General features: G+C 31.9%; 2 protein-coding genes across 4 annotated transcripts in view; one reads left to right on the forward strand and one right to left on the reverse strand.

Moving 5' to 3' along the window:
• Positions 1-19589, forward strand: part of LOC124369064 (U-scoloptoxin(01)-Cw1a-like) — a 33772-nt gene that overhangs the window by 772 nt on the left and 13411 nt on the right. The gene's annotated exons all lie outside the window — the stretch shown is intronic.
• LOC124369063 lies at positions 314-18054 on the reverse strand. 3 transcript variants are annotated; one of them, XM_046826772.1, is made up of 2 exons: positions 17990-18054; positions 314-4430 (listed from the first exon to the last, which is right to left on the reverse strand). In XM_046826772.1, the coding sequence occupies exon 2, from the start codon at positions 4397-4399 to the stop codon at positions 3866-3868; it is 534 nt and encodes a 177-aa protein (XP_046682728.1). In that variant the 5' UTR covers positions 4400-4430; positions 17990-18054; the 3' UTR covers positions 314-3865. The 3 variants fall into 3 exon arrangements, with proteins under 3 accessions (XP_046682728.1, XP_046682731.1, XP_046682730.1); XM_046826775.1 differs by having other exon boundaries at positions 314-4425; positions 17990-18014; XM_046826774.1 differs by lacking the exon at positions 17990-18054 and adding an exon at positions 12758-12860.

Below are 19589 nucleotides of genomic sequence, written 5' to 3' on the forward strand. Positions count from 1 at the left end.
CAACCTGTTATTCGTTCTTAATGAAGCCCTTGCGTATGTATTTTCCATACAATTCTTTAAATAAACGTTCAAGTAATGCTGAGGATTATAACCAATGTTTAAGTTTAATTGAAATGTAGACATAACACGAAACCCCTACTTCACAACAGAGGATAAGTAGAAATTGTTAATTCAGTCAAATAGGACGTATACAGTTAAAATTCTCAACATCAAGTAAAGTGATCCAAAATAATAATACCTTTTGTACAAAACGTAAATACTTAAACAAATTTATTGAAGTTGAATGTAGGTCAAATAAAACACTAACAAAAAATTTACTTTGAAAACAAATTATTCAATTTATTTACACAATATATTAAATTTTACGAATACGGTTATCATCTAACAAGCATGGTAGTAAATCACATAAAGGTAACACAAGAAACATTGTAGGTACTAGGAACAATATTCAGAACGGTAAAAACACTTTCATTATATAACGCATGCTGTAAAGATTATATAAATATTTATGTTTTAAATAGTACCTGTCAAAATATGGTAAGAACTATATGAACTTTGAAAGCCTGTTTTTGTTTTCGGTCCCTTTTTAACTTCAACAGATCAAACCTATGTAAAGAAAGATTATAATTAATAAATTGGTAAATTGAAACATAAGGTATCTTGTTTTATTTACCCCTTTTATTCGGAAATTTGATAACGTTTTAATCGGAAAAATACTTTTATTCTGCATCTTAATTGTGTTATTAAATTGTACTATTTTATATAAACTAAAATTATCAACAAGGAGATAAAAATTACTGTTTTCGAATGCGTACAATTTCTAAGAAGTGACTAAAAACTGTTTGAGGACTTGATGACATCTGAATCTTAACTGATTGGGTGCCAGATAAGACATTTTGTTAGACTACAGTAGATAGACTAATAAAATTAATCTATTTAATTTGGTCTATTGTTAGTTTTATTATTGGAAAAAACTATAAATATGATACAACAATATACATAAATTAATATCCATATAATTCAGGAACAAGCTCGAGTAGTTACGTATTGGATTTCAACAATCATGGTAATATGAATAAGACCATATATGTTTATTATCTATCTGTGTATCGAAAGTGATAACTAACCAAATTGTACCAATCGAACCAACCAACCTCACATTACTAGTATCGTATGTTTTAAGAGTACTGAGAATTATGTTATCGAAAGAGAAGAAAGACTTCCATGGCACAGAAAACATTCAGTTGAAGTGTTTACTATCTTATGAGAAACGTGCCTTCTTCTCTTGCTCTAATACTTTTAAATATAATGAAAATTACTCTTCATTTATGTTACTCGTCTAATAATCATAGCGTCTTCATTCCACTGAATATATGAGTAAACACCGAATTGTAGTGTTCGAGTTCAATAACGAGTAATATTATATTAATTTCAAGTATTTTCATAAAAGTATACATTTACATAGAAACAAACATATATAGTTTTTAAGTGAGCAAATAGTTTAAGACTAATTTAAATTTAGTTCTTTGTTCTTACTTGAGGTGGTTTAACCTATACTCCTATATTGTTTTTCCGTGTACTCATTTTATCTATAAATCTTGGTTGGAAATAACAATATGCTCACTAACATCGCCTCCAAAACCGCATTAAGAAAAATGGAAAACAAAATAAATGTACCATAAAGAATTAAACTATACAAATTTGCATTATCAAGAGAGTCGATTCTGTGCACACATAAATTTACATGCACTTATCTAGTAAGCCTCTTCATCGAACTCAAATTGCTAATTGAAAAATCATTCACTCACATAATAACTCCTAGTAGTAAAATTATTAAAATTACCTAAAACCCTTTAACGAAAAATTGAGCTATTCAGTCAGTTGTGCTATAAACATTCAAACAATTGTGTGCCCCAATAAAAATCCAAAAACAGAAATATAGAAATGTACTCCATTAATTCTTCTATTGTGTAATATAACATATGTTACTACTGGAGTAAGGTTAAGTGGTGTTGCACATGTTTACGTAATATCGCTTTTACACTTAATTAGCACAATTTTTATGTTTTCCATAATTGTTAACATAAATTAATATTAAATTTAAAAAGCGTAATATTCTTCAACACCAAAAATAACATGTTAAACTAATTGCTTACATTATCACCCGGCTACTGTTGTAGTCAGTTTTGTTTAGACAAAATGTCCTGATGTAAATTCTTGCTCCGTCGGTTTTATCCCGTTTTTGGGGAATGAAATGAATAGAATGCAAGAAAGAGTTTTACTAATTTATGCCAGTATAACTGTACATACAATGAGAAGCGTCTGAACATTTTGGTTAGTTCAGTAATTAGCACACCACCAGTGGTGTATCTGAACCGATCTGGGCTGAATTTCCGAAGAGCGTCTGAGAATCCCTATATTCAAGACCCAAGACTCTTTTATGGACATTATAAAAAATTATTTGTATGGAGTACAGTGATCGATGATTCATGTAGGATGTGTCAAAGCATTTTATATTTGTGATTCGTATTTATTTTATATTATTTTGTACCGTATCGGGAAAACCCCCGTTTACGTTTAACACTAATACTTTCACAAATGAAGTTGGATTTTTTGTGTATGTTCTGATATGAGTTCAGGTAAATTTAATATTACTTCAGTTTTTTGTAATGCGTGTTGATTATTTAAGTATTTTAAAATACTTGGTTTTTAGTACTCTATTATTATTATTATTATTATTTGTAATATATGACATTTTTCTTTATTATTTGTGTTATACTCAAGGCTGACAGTTGAATTGAACCATATAAAACTCGCAATGTTAAGTGAATATTCAAAAAATATAACCTATCATTGCAAAACAGTCACATCTTTGGGATCTTTAGATCATCTTGATATTATTGACCGTTTAAAAATAAATAAACACGTGACAGGGATACTGAAGAATTGCCAGTTTCATCGCTATTGGAAGTAATAGTATATTTCTAGAGTTTTTCCAAAGCTTTCCTGCGTTTACATATTTAAATGTCTTACAATGTCGAGAAAAATTACACCTTATCCAAATTTAATAAGTAATAATATACATTCATTAATAGGTTGAATTAAAATTAAATAATTAATATCCTATTGAATAATTATAATTATCTCAAAAAACATATTTATTAATTTTCTAATAATGTGTGATAAAATTGAGGAGGCATCTTTTTGAAAATTAAATACGGAAAAGATTCCAAAATCTAAGTACTGTACATCAAAAACGTTTAAGTTTACCGGAGAACGAAAAGATTTTTTATAACTCAGCCGTTGGTAGTGGACATAAGAAGCCTTTTACTTAGCATTGTTATTACTAAAATGAATCGTCCATCGTATCGGTTTGAGCTAAATTAAATAATTACAATCATGTGGGATTTGGCACATTACAATTCTAAATGTACAAATTTAAATGTCATTACAAGCGAAACGTTTCAATTGAAAGGTCACAACTAAATTGTATCGTAGAGCTAAAGACCTTTTTGGATAATGAAATGTATTGTTCATAAATAAAATAACTAAAATGCGTTGTTAAAATACATATAGTAGTTAAGAAAACTATTATTATGAGGATTGTATTGAGTATTTTAAGTTTGCAACCAAAACAGACTTCATAAAATGATCATGCAAAAATGAGTGTTTGTCAAAAAATCACATTACGATATATAGTCTTTAAAAACACCATTGTAAACAGAACACAGTTTTGCTACTGGTGGTAGCGGGCCGTTGTGTCTCATGTGAATGTTGTGTGGGAAGTGACCCCTGAGTTGGGTTTAGTTTATTGATGAGGATTAATATAAAACACAAACTGTATAGATTTCTGATCAAGATGGCGTCACGCTTCAGATGAATCAGAAGCTTTCAACTCCGCCTCAAGATCCTCAGGGGAGCGCAGGTCAATAGCGAACCTCTTCTGGCCGGCCTCAGCGGCCCGAATACTCCGGCTGTATTCCTGGAAGGCAGTGGCAAGGCAGTACGTGACCTTCCTGGCGGCTTGGCGACTCTCGCACACGAAAGCGTGGCATTGGAAGGGGCTCTTGTCGCCCTTGTCCTGTACCACTATCATACTGAAGACCCTGGTATAAACCAGGTCCTGCACGCCGTATGATACCGTATCTATGGGGTAGTGTTTGGTGGCCACTCCAGCCCCTAGAGTGCAGCCCGCGCGCGATACCGTCAGTTTCAGTACCGGTAGTGCTGCTCCGGGCTGTTTGGCCAGCGCTACCAGAGTGTCCACCGGCCCTCGGGTGTTCTTGATGCCCCATAAGCCTCGTGACTCCGCGTGCCCTAAGTATTTTACAGTAAAGGTCTCCGGGAGTTCCTCTTGAGGAAAGAAACCCGTCGAGTCCTGCGAGCTACCTCCAGACATGATTGTATCAACGAATCATCCGTCTTCTGGTCTGAAACAAGAAGAGTAGTAAACAAGGCTTAGAAAATGGTTTTCTTAGATGATATTAACTAAGTGGAATTGTCTCACATAACCATTGAATTTTCTAGAGCAATTGAATTCCAAGCATAATAGATTACTTTGGATTAAGATTTTGTTTCGGAAAAATTGCATTACATAATCTTTCAGAAATCTAAAATATAGAAATTCCTAACAGATTATACTGCCCAATTTTTACATTTGGACTATAACAGACTTTACCAATGTTTTACGATAGTACAGTATTGTACGCGTAATAATATAAAAGAGGATTGAAGGATTGGTTAAGTGTCCCACTTTTTCAGGGATTGTACTATAGAATTTGGAAGAAGGGATTTTAAGAGGTTGAAATTCGCTTTGCTTATTTGCTTGCGCAATCATATCGTTCGCTGGACTGACTTGGGCATGCTGTATATCCAACGGTTAGCTAACGGTAACTGAACGGTTACCAGTTTGGTCATGTGCTGGACCATGCAACGGTCGTACCACTAAGGACTACGAGATGGTGCTATTTCCGGAGTGCATATTTTCGTACCGGTCGTTCTTATAACTTAAAAGAGCGAAGATATTTTGGATGCAAAAAATGCATCATACTTTTAGAGGCTGACTGCTCAAAATATACGAAGAAGAATTGAGAAGAGGCGAAATCCTGTTATTATAATATTTAATTTATTACAATTATTTGGTCTGTTGCTTTGAAACTGTTTCACACTATATTTATGAATCTTCCATGACTGTAATACACAAAAATGAGTTTTAGGCGTTGAAAACTTTTGTATGAACTCGTATTTCTACAGTTCATATAAAAGGAATAATCAATTTTAAAATGTAACTAAGCTTGTTTTTATTCATTGCTCAAACATGTGTTTTAGGCGCTGAAACCTATTATATGTACTCATATTTTATATTAACATAATATTCGTAGTAGTTTGTATTCATATTTCTCGTATTAAAGTAGGAATGTTAGAACAAATACATCCATCGGTTTCTCAGAAAATTTGTTTAAACAACATTTTACACAAATACGTTTTCGTGGGAAACAGTCTTGCCAAACTCAGAATAATTAAGGGAAAGAATAAAAAGTCTTATAAATGTCTTATAAATGTGCAAATAAATAGTATACACTGTTGAATGTGCGAACTGTGCAATTGAAGATGTAATACAGTAGCACATACAGCATTGTGTCAAGATGTTCTGGAATATTATACTGTGGATGTTATCTCATGAACACAATATTTTTTATTTACATATTACAAAGATGAGAACTGTAAATATTATGAATCAGACTATAAATTAAAGTTAGTCTGTTGGCTGTAGAATAATTTTAATAAGTTACAAATTTTCGTGCATGGAAACATTGGTTTTAAACGTCATACGCAGCAAAGGTCATGTTTGACACGAGTGTCAATTAAAGATATATTATATTACAGTCGATATGATCTGTGTATAAAACTCTTATACCTAAATTCAGTTGGAAGATTTCACATTTTGTAAATGATATAATTTAGCTGAGGAATAACACGTAATTCAAAGTTTCAAGAAGATACCTAGACATCTAAAACTAATGTTGTAAATAAAATATAGAAAGAAATTATACATAATAATATTTTAACACAGTAACATTTTCTATTTTTTTTACAGCATGGTAAAAATTCAAATATATGGACCCTCGAACATTTGTATGTACTTCTTCTATTACAAATACGCTCGTGAAATCCGACTGTAGCGGAATTCCTAAATTTCTTTCAATGTGTAATTAAAAGCAATGACCTATCTAGGATTGATGAAAGGGGCATATCCCTGGTCGCACGTTTGTATGATTACAATCAGTGATGTAGGTTGAAAGGTTTTATATAAACCGCTCATTTAAACAATGAATAAGATTAAATTTATCATTGTAATAACATTTTCCGTTCATATTGGCACACTTTACTGATATAATTTTACCCCGTCCAAAGAGAAGAGCTTGTAGGAAGTAACTACATTGAGTCCTATTATTGAAAGCTTTCCACGCGATATATTTCCATTGGGATTCCAGCTACGCGTCTCTCGTTCAAGCTATTTTGACCTATCGATCTCAATTAACTATTAATCGTTCAAGGAAAGATATACAAGATATAGCAATACAGTCTTAAAGTATCGATTTATGAAAATTATAGTTCCTTATTTGGATATTCATCATTCAGTTTTCTCAACCATACCTTTTGTTCTACCCTGAACTATCTGTACTTTTGGATTGCTTAATATTTACTGAAACTTTCCTTCCACACTGTATACATATATTCAAATGCTGCATGCTGTGTTATTATCGTAGCCGGAATATAATGAACGTATATTATAACAATTAAAGCAGCAATACTTGCGCGATAGACAATTAATTAACCTCTTATTATATTCTAAGCGTCCTCTCGTTCAAAATAATGATCCGGAGTTATTTCTTCTTCTTTTTATCCCTCGTCCATATTCCCATGAAATGACCACAGGGGTCACTACGAAAATAAAAAAGATGTGATAAAAAACCCAAAGTTACATTCCAATACACCAATAAGCAGAAATAAGAACAGTGTAAGGGAGATAGTGTAGCCCTGTCTCACTCCGACAAAGATAATAGACACAGGTAACTTACCAACATATTTCCATCGCCAGAATTCATGTTTCTTCATTTTTATTCGAGTTTATGAATTTTGTAACTTTGGCGATCAATAGGTTATGTTTTATTAATAATTTTAACATATATTTAAACAGCAACAAATAGATTTTACAAATTATTTTATAGAATTTTCAAATAATTTTCAATTAGAAATCGGTTTTACAAAAATCTATTTTATTCAAATCAGTTAGAGAGTTGAAAGGGTGATGTTTCTCAACGGAGGAAGAATTATCAATTTAACCGGCAATGGTAAAGACAAGTGTACTAATTAAACCAGTTTAGTTGGATTATGGGACTTTGATAACCGTAATCGTACCTATGCTCAAGAAATCATCTTATCTCAGTACTTTTAGATGAGCCAACCACAATCACCCCTGAAACATTACCTCTCCAATGTTTTCAGCAGTAATCTTTTTGCAGCTCTTACCCTGTGGATGCAGTAAAAGAGAGTTGTTCATAAATTTAGCGTCAGTTTACTACAGTGCATAATTGATAACATTACTTCCGTATTAGTGCATTTAATTAAAACTAGTTTTAGTGAAGGTGTCTTTTCAGAAATTCTTAAATTAAATTGAGTTTTATTTAAAATCAAATACATAAATAAAATTGAAAACCTGAGGCCAATAAGCTTCCTTTTAGTATTTTTATAAACATTTTTTGAGAAAGTGATAATATTAATGTTAGATGTAACTTCTTTAACAGGAAACAATTTGCCTTTATTAAAAGCAGAAGAACAATAAGCTACTTACTGCATTAGGCATAGAGTAACGGATCACATTTTTGCTTGTTCAAACTCGAAACTAATGACAAAAACGCTACGAAACTAAATAAACGCTAATTTTTAACGTTTTTCTGACGAGATTACTTTTTTTACCCACAAAGAGATTTAGTTGCAATTGGAGATTCCAGGAATCATGATTCCTTACTGCTTTGGAAATTGTGCTCTACACATTAAAATGTAAGGTAATGTTTGCGAGACGAAATTTTTAAATTTAGATTCTATTGGTTTTAACTTATAATCTCGAAAAATTTTAAGATAAATTGAACTCACAAGTAGTCAGTCAATCACACATTTATTTATTAACATTTTCCTGTCACACTTGGGAATATAACAAAAGCCACAACAGTCTTATTATATACAAAAAAAGATTAATCCATGATATTTTATTTAATATTAATGGTTTGATACTTGATCACAGCGGCTTATCACAAATTCTTAAAACGAGAAGAACGCCTTAGACAACAAAAGGTTTCTTGGTGTAGTTTTGAAATGGGCAAGACTCACTACAACCTACACAGGTACTCTTTGTTTGTTAGGAGATTGTATTTGTGTCTTAGGAGGAAGCAATTAGAGATCTCTGGGGTTAGCATTACTGGCATGCGACCGTCATTGTTTAGTGAGTGTAACCATGACAATATCCCTGTAGTTCAGTAACAACACACATGACAATATACTGATAAATGCAAGACAGTACGGACTCCGTTGTTAGTGATATATTAATTATTTATCCTGTCTAAGAATCAATGAATCTCAAAACTGAACGACTTAGGAACACACACACACACACACACACACACACACACACACACACACACACACACACACACACACACACACACACACACACACACACACACGACACTCAAGAAATATCTGTATACACAGACGAGTCTCTACAAATTCTACATGTACTTTATATATCGTCATATGGCAGGTAACCTACAGCGTTACGAAACCATTATGCTTTAGGGGTTGATTTAGATGTATACTCTAAACATCTGATTTGTACATCTCCTATGGTTAAACTATTATAATAATCCAAATATTTGAACAAAACAAGTATAAAATTATTTCACTCATCTACAAATATTTCAAAATTCATGAAGTCAAATTTTCATGACTAACAACCAATACGTGATGAATTGTTGTATTGACTGATAATATACGAAATTATGTAATTTTAATAACTTTGCGACCAGCAGAGACACGTTACCCACGTACACAGCTAGTTAACATGTTTTATAGATCTTAAAGAAAATCACGTTAAAGAAAATCCAATTTCTTTTTTTCAGGTGCTAACAATTTGGTATGGAAAGACAAATATTTCAATTCTTTACTAATATTATGATTCCCCAAATAACGTCAAGACCCAATACTTAAAATGAAACACATAATGCCAATATAAAACAAAAAATAAGAGAGAATAAAACATTAGCTCACATAATTTGTGGACGTGTTATACTTAATAGTCTTTACAAAAATGCTGCATATGCATCATAATTATTTAGCATTATACAGGTTGTTAAAAAATTGCAGGTAAATATTTTTGGGATATAGTTAAATAGCTTAAAGAGCAAAGGTTCTAACATACTATCACATATTTTGCCTCGTTTAGCGTATGCCTGTTTATGTTTTTAATTAAAAAAGCACAACTCAGAAACGATTTTATTGCCGGAGTTACGATTTTTAATGTTTGTCAAAAATGTTACTTTAACATTTTATAATCGGCTTTAAATTCCGACGGTTTGAAATTATTCATGGCACATATGTTTCTTTCAGCAAAAAGGCACATTCTAATAAGACATAAAAACATGCAAAATTACAATGCCACAACTGAAAATGTTTCTGAGTTATGATTTTCAAGTTAAAAATAGAGACAGACAGAGAGACAGAAAGTAAATGGAGTGAAATAGACCAATTATTACAGGATCCTTTTCGTTTTTTTTACCATATCCCAAAATATTTCCCTAGGTTTTTTTAATACCCTGTATATTTACACTTATTTTCAGAATTTCATTATTAGAAGTAAAAAATGTAATTAATTTCCTACTTTGAAGGTAACTAGTCCTATTTACTACAAATTTTATATTAGCCATGTCTGTACAGATTTAATTTAAAGGACGCTAACGATAACCTCCATTATATAAGATCCTGATATAATTTTAGTAATTACCATAACTATGTAATGCGTATAGAAATGAATATTTAAAAATGTACCTACTGTAAAAACTACTAACGCAAATGCTTATCTTTAGCTTTAAGATTGTTGACCTTTACCGCTCTACAAGACATTTTTATGGCTTCATAAATAAATGTGTACCCTGCGTCCCATGAGGGTTTACTTTGTGGAAAACCATCAGATATGTAGCCTATACGTCAGCCAATTTTTATGAATATTTTTGTTTCGCCGTTGATATCTGAAATAGAAGCAAAACGGCGGATATCGACAGCAATGTGTGGTTTAAATGGCAGATATTAATAATTAATGTTGTTTTTCATTTAATTACTACATTATTATAAATTGAGCAATAGCTTGTGAGCATTTTCTTTACCATGGGATACTATAGAATAGTGAATATAATAAATAGTGTTAGTTGTTTGAATAATTATTCAAATCTGTAACAGAATAAAATATCATTACATTGCAGCCGTGTACGCTATGCTATGAGCAGACGCCATTCTGTTTCTATTGGAGATAACCATGTAGCAAATTAAAGGTATAATATGGAGTATGTTTCAAATGTTTATGCAAACTTTCATAAAAAGCTGCTGACATAATCATCTAGTGGCTTTAAAGAATGTAAACACAGATTATGATTACGTTATTGTACAAGCCATCACTGTAAGAAATGTAAGCACAGTTTTAAATTTCAAGCCCCTAACCCGTCACCAAGCATTCTTTCTCTGACAAACATTTGAAAATTAATCTTGTTAAAACTTAAATTTTAGGAGTTTATTATTGTACTTATGATTCTATTTTACACGTAAATTTCACACACATTATTTGGAAGCAAAAACTTAAATAGTCATTTTAAACTTATATAAGGTGTTTATGTTAATAATTTATAATTTAATTATAATAACAAAATTAACTATCAGAAAATAGTTTCTCAGTATGGAAAGGCCAATAATGTATGTTTATTAATTTAAAAAATAAATCAAATGGACGCTATTAATGGGAAAGTATTGCATATTCTTAGTTTGGACATTAGACACTCTTAGAATATATTAGTCTTCTAACATTTGAACTGCAGTACATTTAAAAAGGACACGTTCCAAGTTATTTTTATTTGTTAAACTGATGTCGGCAGCTATTTTGAGTATATGTTAGAAAACATAAAAGTTTTGTTTGTTCAAGTGTCTATTTTTATATTATTGTTGAATCAGACACTTTTGAGAAGGTAACAGCATCCAGCAATATATACACATCCACATCTGTCTCGACTTTCATTCATATTCTTAAACCTCCTCACATGTGCACTAACATCCAGCAATATATACACATCCACATCTGTCTCGACTTTCATTCATATTCTTAAACCTCCTCACATGTGCACTAACATCCAGCAATATATACACATCCACATCTGTCTCGACTTTCATTCATATTCTTAAACCTCCTCACATGTGCACTAACATCCAGCAATATATACACATCCACATCTGTCTCGACTTTCATTCATATTCTTAAACCTCCTCACATGTGCACTAACATCCAGCAATATATACACATCCACATCTGTCTCGACTTTCATTCATATTCTTAAACCTCCTCACATGTGCACTAAAACTAACATTTGCACATAACATTAACATATTCAGACAAATACACATTCGCATAAGCGCTTAATGCTTACATCTACCTGGAATCACCCACAACGTACACTAGCCTCTATGCTCACTCCCCACATTCTCCTCACCCACTCCTCTTCTTATGAGAACGTTACTAATCAGACCCGCATTCGTCCACAACATTCACACACACATGTGCATTTACCCACGATTCATTCATAACACGCACACGCTTGAACAGATAACAACACTCGCATACTTTATAGTTGCAATAGTAACTTTGTAACAGTAATAAAAAACAATTATTATTACTCACACTCTTGACAAATTACGAAATCGAAGAAAATAACAGAAAGGAAAGGACACGATTAAAGAACAAGTCGTTAGTTTCCTCCCCTTATATATTAGGGATGTTCGACTTTGAATTTCGAAATGAGCACAGAAGAGTATTAATCAGAATCCACATATTAACAATATTAACGCTATTATTATTATTTATATAAACTTAATTGTCAGATTAATGTGTCATGGTATATGAGTAATCAGCAATCGAATGCAAATGAAATGACCATAAAGTAAAAGAATTTATATTGATTTATCAAAAGCTACACTTCATTTGTTCATTTGACGAGTTCGATATCAACCGTGTTTGGAATGACCGTTATATAAAATTGCTTTCATTGTAACCTATAAGTGACCAATTCATAGCATTTTAAAACAAGATGTTAATAATTTTATATAAAATTAAGTGACAGAGTTTTGGAATGGTTTGAAACATAAACTCACATTTTTCAAAATGTGACTATGATTGACAATGAATGACTAGTTTAATCTATCATCTAAATCATACCAAATTTAAGCCATTATTTAAAAACACAAATTTAGTACGTACAAAATTTGATTTCTTTATGATCAGCATGTGCCGCCGTAACTAAATTGAAATATTTTAGCGCAAAAACAAGAGTATTAAACTTATATACTTTGTAGTGCATTTATTGGAAGGTTCCCTGTCTTACGACGTGGATTAAATGGCCATATGTAAAGCACGCAGCAAGTACTGCGCTGAAAGTAACCTTACCATGGACTTTACTGGAAGTGTCGGAAAACGGCGCCCCTGAACACAATTAACTGTCAACTGCACTAACGTGGAGCCCATGCAACTCTGAGGTGGAGGGCGCATCATGTGCCATATGTTCAACACCTGTCTACGGCAGAGTAGTTTCCGCCTACACCGGAAGTTCTTCCGCTCCTGTGTTCCGAATGTTTAGTGAGGAACTCCGCTCCACGGGTCACCGATAAACGGATTGGACAAATGTTATCCCTGTGCCCGCCAAGGCTAGAGCGCTGCATGCACTAGACACCGCCGCCAGGGCCGTCTCTAGTGCTCTAATTCCCCACACACTCTTTTAATATTTCCAATTTGTTGGTCCTTATAGCGTTCCTTCAATAAATAGTTCCTAATAAAAAACTATCGATTGCGTATAATAAATATAATATTATTGATTGCAAATAAATAATCATAATCAAAGCAATGGTTTATATAACATTTCATCTTCAAGCTACATGATAAATAAATAGTGATTTCTGTATGTCTATGTTCTTAACATGTCGTGTGACATTCTTTGGAGGAGTTGAACAAATATTTGGTTTTACATTGTAATTGATCATCTCAACATATGCCACGACGGCAAGAGTTGCCAATTAATATATAAAGGAGAGTGGGTGGTTATTCGAATGAGGTACTGTCGGTTTGCATGACTTTGAATTCAGTTGAATCTAGTTTCGTGGTTTTAATTTAATGAAATTGATCTACGTAGCTATATACCATGTAAATATTCCCAACGCCATTAATTGGTTTAAATCATTTACATAAAATATATAATGCTATAGTAGTGATAGCCAATGTTTGTTTAATATTTACGTTTGTTCCATTCTATCTGTGGTCACACAAATGTTCCTGATCTCTCACAATTATCTTTTTCAAATTTTATTAGAACAAAACAAAAATATTTTAAACAAGATGTTATTTTTGACATTAAAACTTTAACAACTATCAAATGATATACTTACAGTTATGCAATTTTCAAATATATGATTTTTCGACGAATTGATTTTTAGTATTTGAGGACCAACAGAGTTTTTTTTCAATTTTAAGATATGAAAATGTTTATTAGTGATAACTAGATATGGTATAGCTAGAAACCCGGCCTAAAATGTGTATTTTTTAGCTTTTTAGATCAACACAATTTATTCAAGGAAATACTAAGATATTAAATTATTTCTTCAGTATTTTATTATGGATTAAATACGGTTTTACATAATATGGCATTTAGTTTATGTATACACAGGGTGTCCTAGAAATCTCTACCTATATTTTCAATATTATTCTTAGATCAAAGGCAATCCAAAATATCATATTACAAATTTCATATCAATAGGAACAGCGGTTATTTTATCTTTGTCACTAAACTATTTTTAACTCTAGAACGGCTTGTTGTACAACGTTGAAATTTGGTATATACCTTTATAACCTAAATCCGTATCTACAGAAATAATTCAATGTTATAAAAGCTTTATTTTCAAAATGGTGGATTCATAAAACCTTTAAAAGTAAATACTCGTGCTTAAAAACGACATATAATAAAAAACGTCACATTCATCACATTTTAGTGAAATATTTAATTAAGATTGCAGCAATATAAAGTTTAAGATAATCGGTTGATAAGTAAGGGAGATAATTCGCTTTTATTAAGCCGAGCACTAAACATTATGCACCGTCATTGTGTGACAGTACTTTTTATGAGCCATAACAGGAATTGAGTGAACTTTCATCAACATATAAAGAAAATTTACAATAGGTAATTAGCAAAACTATAACTCCAACTATAATACAAGTACCCTGAAAGATGTAGTGACTATACTTACAGTATGCTGAGTCTGCATTAACAGTGAGTTTGTATTATCTAATATTTACTATATTTACGTAATTATATTGTAAATTTCATCAATGTATATCTAACACAAATCACAATCCCTAACATCAAGATAATCCAAGTTCACGAGTTACTTCACTGCTATGATGTTCAAAATCTTCTCTACCTATTGGAAAACACTTTCTACTTTAATTATGAACATTATACAGGGTGTAAAAAAGTCCCGCACGGGCTAGAAAATCCCGGAACGCATACAGGTAAAGCAATAAAACTTGGTACTACAGCACCTACAAATCTACTTTTTGAAGTATCTACTACTATTTTCATGTCAGGGGGATGGCCCGCAAGGAGTCAGAAGGAAATCTTAAATTAGAGCATGTCCTAGTTAGTAGTACATCGAATTAAAGGTAGCTATTAGTAAAGTAAAATGATGTGAATCTGACCTGAAAAGATTCACTCTTTAAAAAATTACGCTGGTTTAAAGTTCGAAACATTTACAATGTAGGTCCTGTTCTAGGTGGTTTGATACTTTAGTCTAGGCTCAAGTTATGAAAGTTAAACTTGGTAAATGAATACTGGAATTAATAAATATTTTTAAGGTAGTTATTGAATCTTCACGCCCAATGGAGGATGGTCTATTAGGAGTTCAGTAGAACATTTTAACGTAAGCATAGCCCAAGGTGTACATTATTTTAAACGAACGATATTTGATGTGAAGAGTAGTTTTACTAAGTTCTATTTCCATTGAATTGAGTACCAAGACATTGAAGCAAAGTAAAGTCATTAAACAATTGGAAATTAATATACATTCAGATCTTGATGAAGAAAACTCACTATCGAAGTTTGGTACTGGTTTACATCACCACTCTTGCTGTCGCGCTCTCACCTCACCATTACTAGTGCTGGAGAATAGTAGTCTAATCTCTGTTTTACCGAAACTAACTTTACGTTTTGTCCTTTGAGCGGCGGAAGATCGGCCGCTATTCTATTACTTCTTATTTTTTGGTAATTTTGCTATATATCACGTTTTTTATTAATATTTATAATGTTCAATGTCACTACTTGCAGTAAGTAATTTCTCTCACAATATAACTTTTGTTTCCTCTATGCCACGATATACGAAGAGCTGTTTGTCTTCTATTGTCCTTGGTTACTTAGCTCGCGAATACATTTTGTCAAACCCAAATACACCCAGTTCTATAAAAGTTGAGTATATGGTGTTGATATGTTGTGGGGTCGAGTACTCATTATGGTTGTGAGTAAAACACATGTGCAACAGCTGTTTCGCTTAATTAGCTTCTTCTAACTTAAATAGGTTCGAAGGTGATAACGTTGCAGTGTTTGTAAAAATAATATATACGTTAGAGATCTTTAAAAAAATAACTTTCACGAAGACAGAAAAACATAACAGATTTAATCTAAGAAGTTTTGAAAATCTTGTAGGCAGGTACATAGAAACGGTTGAAGACAATATGTGTGTGTTTTTTTTTAAATATGTATATGAATGGAACAAAGTATTTATTTTGTATTTATAAATTAGGGAATAAAATATACGAGTGCATTTAAGAATATTACCGAAAATTAGGTTTTTAATGAGATTAGTAAAAAAATCTTTACATAGACACATAGATGTTATTCGCACCAAACATATTTAATATACGTATTGTACAAAATACATATCCTTATTCTCAGTAGTTTTTCTGTTGTTACATTTTTTTTCTTTGAAGAGTTGTATCTTAAAGGGCTGTAACTAAACTTTTGCACTTCTAAAACATGATATGATGTTTGTCCTGACATTCAAAACACATTGGATAGTACGAGCATTCGACTCTGTCTTTCTGGAGCACTCTGCTTTCTAAATGTTTAATGACTGAACAACGTATTAACAAATTGAAATATATTCAGTATATGTAAAATTAAAATGTGAAATGTTTGGAGTAGCGCAGCAGTGATAGAGGCAACTCTGCTATACAGGGCAACAAACTTACATCACTTTGGAAAGATTGAGATATGGCACAATAACCTTGATGAATAATTAAAATGTATTCGGCACTGTATGTCAGTTCCCAAGTGTAACTTATCATGTGGTTGTTAGCTGGTGAACCTGACAGATACAATATCAGTATTAATAATTAAATATATTATAATGCGGTGTTGATAAAATCTTTAACACAGGTGAACAGAAAATGGCATAGTTTCATCTCTGTAATCTACTCCTCAATTCATACTTAGAGCAATATTGAATTTGATAGTGACTACCTCTTCTGTTAACTGTGATTAATTCAAGAAGCTGTTGAAGAATAAAACGTATTCACACACTTTCCTATAACTCGTAATAATATGGAAATAGCAGTGTAGTGATTTTTGCTCCTCACTTATAAATGTCGTTTAAAAGATATGAACTAAGTGATACTCGTATAATAATGAATGTTTTGGTTAGAGTTATAAAGTAGTGACTAAATGACTGTGTTTGGATGAAAGTGTTAATTGACATGGTAGTTAAATAAATTGGATACTTTCGCAGTTTTGTTATCCGTGGAAACAATCTTACACGTGTTTATTACACTATTCAAGTTCAAATTATTGTAGTGTGTAGTACATTGTTTGATGAAGTCTGAATTACGCTTTACTGCATTTTTATACGTGTGTAAATAATTCAAAATTGCCCTTTGCGGAATGACAAATTTATGTGGTACGGAATAAGTTTATTCTTATCGCATCAAACCAGGTCTTAAGCCAAGGCAATAGGGGTTTGTAGGATGGGAGTGGCTGATAAAAAAGAAAGCTTTTAACTACATCTTTATCTTTTTTAAGTAATTTTATCTTTAAAATCATAAAAATTCCACATACTACCACATTTGTTTAACAGTTATTCCAAAAAGCTATCCCTAGATATGTGAATAATCATTAACATCATTAATTAAAATTTTACAGTTTTAGGTACATATAAATGTACCAAAAAAATAATAAATACCAAAATTAATACACAGAGAAATAAAACCTTGATATATTACTTTATTTGGGATTTATTAATTCGATATCACCACCCAATGTTTAGGTCAACCCATTTTAAATTGTGTACTAAAAGATATTTGAAACGTAATATTTCGTAACGTTATTGTTCCTGTGTGGTACAATTGTACATCCAATACTGTTCCTGTTCTGACTAGTCCTAGTTTTGCAAAACATCTTTCTTCCAATTGCTCTTAAAGTTACATGTATAATAAAACAGTAATATTTATAAGTTAAATCTAGTTACTATATCCATTAGAATATTAAAAGAAATCATACGATCTTACAAAATTTAGAAAATAAAACTAAATATAGATTGCACCAGTTTAAAATGTGAAAGAATATTGATTGTAAGTACAGCTCACCGTGCTAGCAGCGAGGTCGTTCAATGAGTAAGTGGCTTATTGCAGGTATCTTATCTAGAGCGTCATGCCTAGCTCTGTTACAAAACACTCTTAGTCTTATCAGTGCTATGAAATCATTCTCTCATACAGTCAATTGTATGATTAGTCAGAGTGGATATTTGACAGATTTCTATAACTCTATTAAGAACAATCTTTGTATTTAATATACACAGCTGTATGTATTTAGAATTATATGAAAGGTTTAATAGCGAAGTATTATACATTATATCGCACTATATGCAACTATTCAAAACTTCATGCAGATATTAATGTAGTTAGACAGAAAACGGTGACCTTGAAATTGTAATTAATATATTGCAGTTTATTTGTAGCCGAGAATATTTCATAAAACATTGACTAAATTCGAATCCAAATGCTATTTATTGCAATTTGGTTGTCAAATGTCAGAATTGTATTGCAAGTGTCAATATCCAGGTTAGTATAAATACAATTAATAACAAAATACAATTTACAGTATTCTTCGTGAATGGTTTCCGCGCAGTATTCTCCAGGTTTAGAGACTACCATGCACTGAACCCAATTATTGAACAAGAGCTGATCCCAGCGGTTTACGCATGAGCCTACCAAGAGGATAAAAAGTTTCGATACTATAAGATGGAGCCTCAAAATGTTGCTTGCTGGTTAAATTCGTTGATGCACTCGGAGCTTGTTGATTAACTACACACCAACTTAAGATGGAGGTTGCTCAAAGGCAGAGTTCTACGAAATTAAGACTAAAGTAAACTGTTTGGAATGTAAATTATTTTAAATTACCAGTCGTAAACGTTAGCTGGAACAACGCTGAGAACAACTAATTACACCCAAATACAGTATTAATAAACAGGATTGTGAGCTATACACACTCATAAAATAATTGCACTAAATTAGGACTGGAATAGGAGTAGATAGTTGTTTACATTCGTACAAAGTATTTCTATAAATGAACGTTTAACTAAATATTTTATATAGCGGATGGTAGGTTCTCAATTTATAGATTGTTTTATATAGATTGAAAATATGTAGACCAAAAGTTTTATATAGATTCTAGATGTTTTGAAATCGTTCCTGTTCTTACAATTACTTAAATACATGGAAATTGTATAATATTATAAGATTAAAGATGTTTGATATAACAGGGAATATTAACATGTCTACCATTTTAGAATAGTTATATCAAAGGACATGGAGATATCAATTACCCATAAAAACTGTTAATGTAATTTCAATTTTAAATTTCAAACTGCAACAAACCTACAATCTATCTTTTTCCCGTCTATCCCGAAAAGAACGATAAAAAGTGAAAATAGACAGATAAAGTAGGGCAGTAACTACAGGCAGAGATGGAAGTGGCGAATAGGCGCACGTTTGTAACCATAGACAGATATGGAGGCGGGGGATAATCGAATGGACATATGAGGAGTGCAACCGTAAGAAGAGATGAGGAAGAACATCTAACGGTAGAGATGGAGGTGGTGGAGAGCCGAATGGTGAGTGAACGTTTGTAACCATAGCCCGAGAATAGGATGAACACCAGAGGCAGAAAAGAGTGGTGAGTAACGAA

This window comes from Homalodisca vitripennis, chromosome X, assembly GCF_021130785.1.
Source record: "Homalodisca vitripennis isolate AUS2020 chromosome X, UT_GWSS_2.1, whole genome shotgun sequence".
Lineage (NCBI taxonomy): Eukaryota > Metazoa > Arthropoda > Insecta > Hemiptera > Cicadellidae > Homalodisca > Homalodisca vitripennis.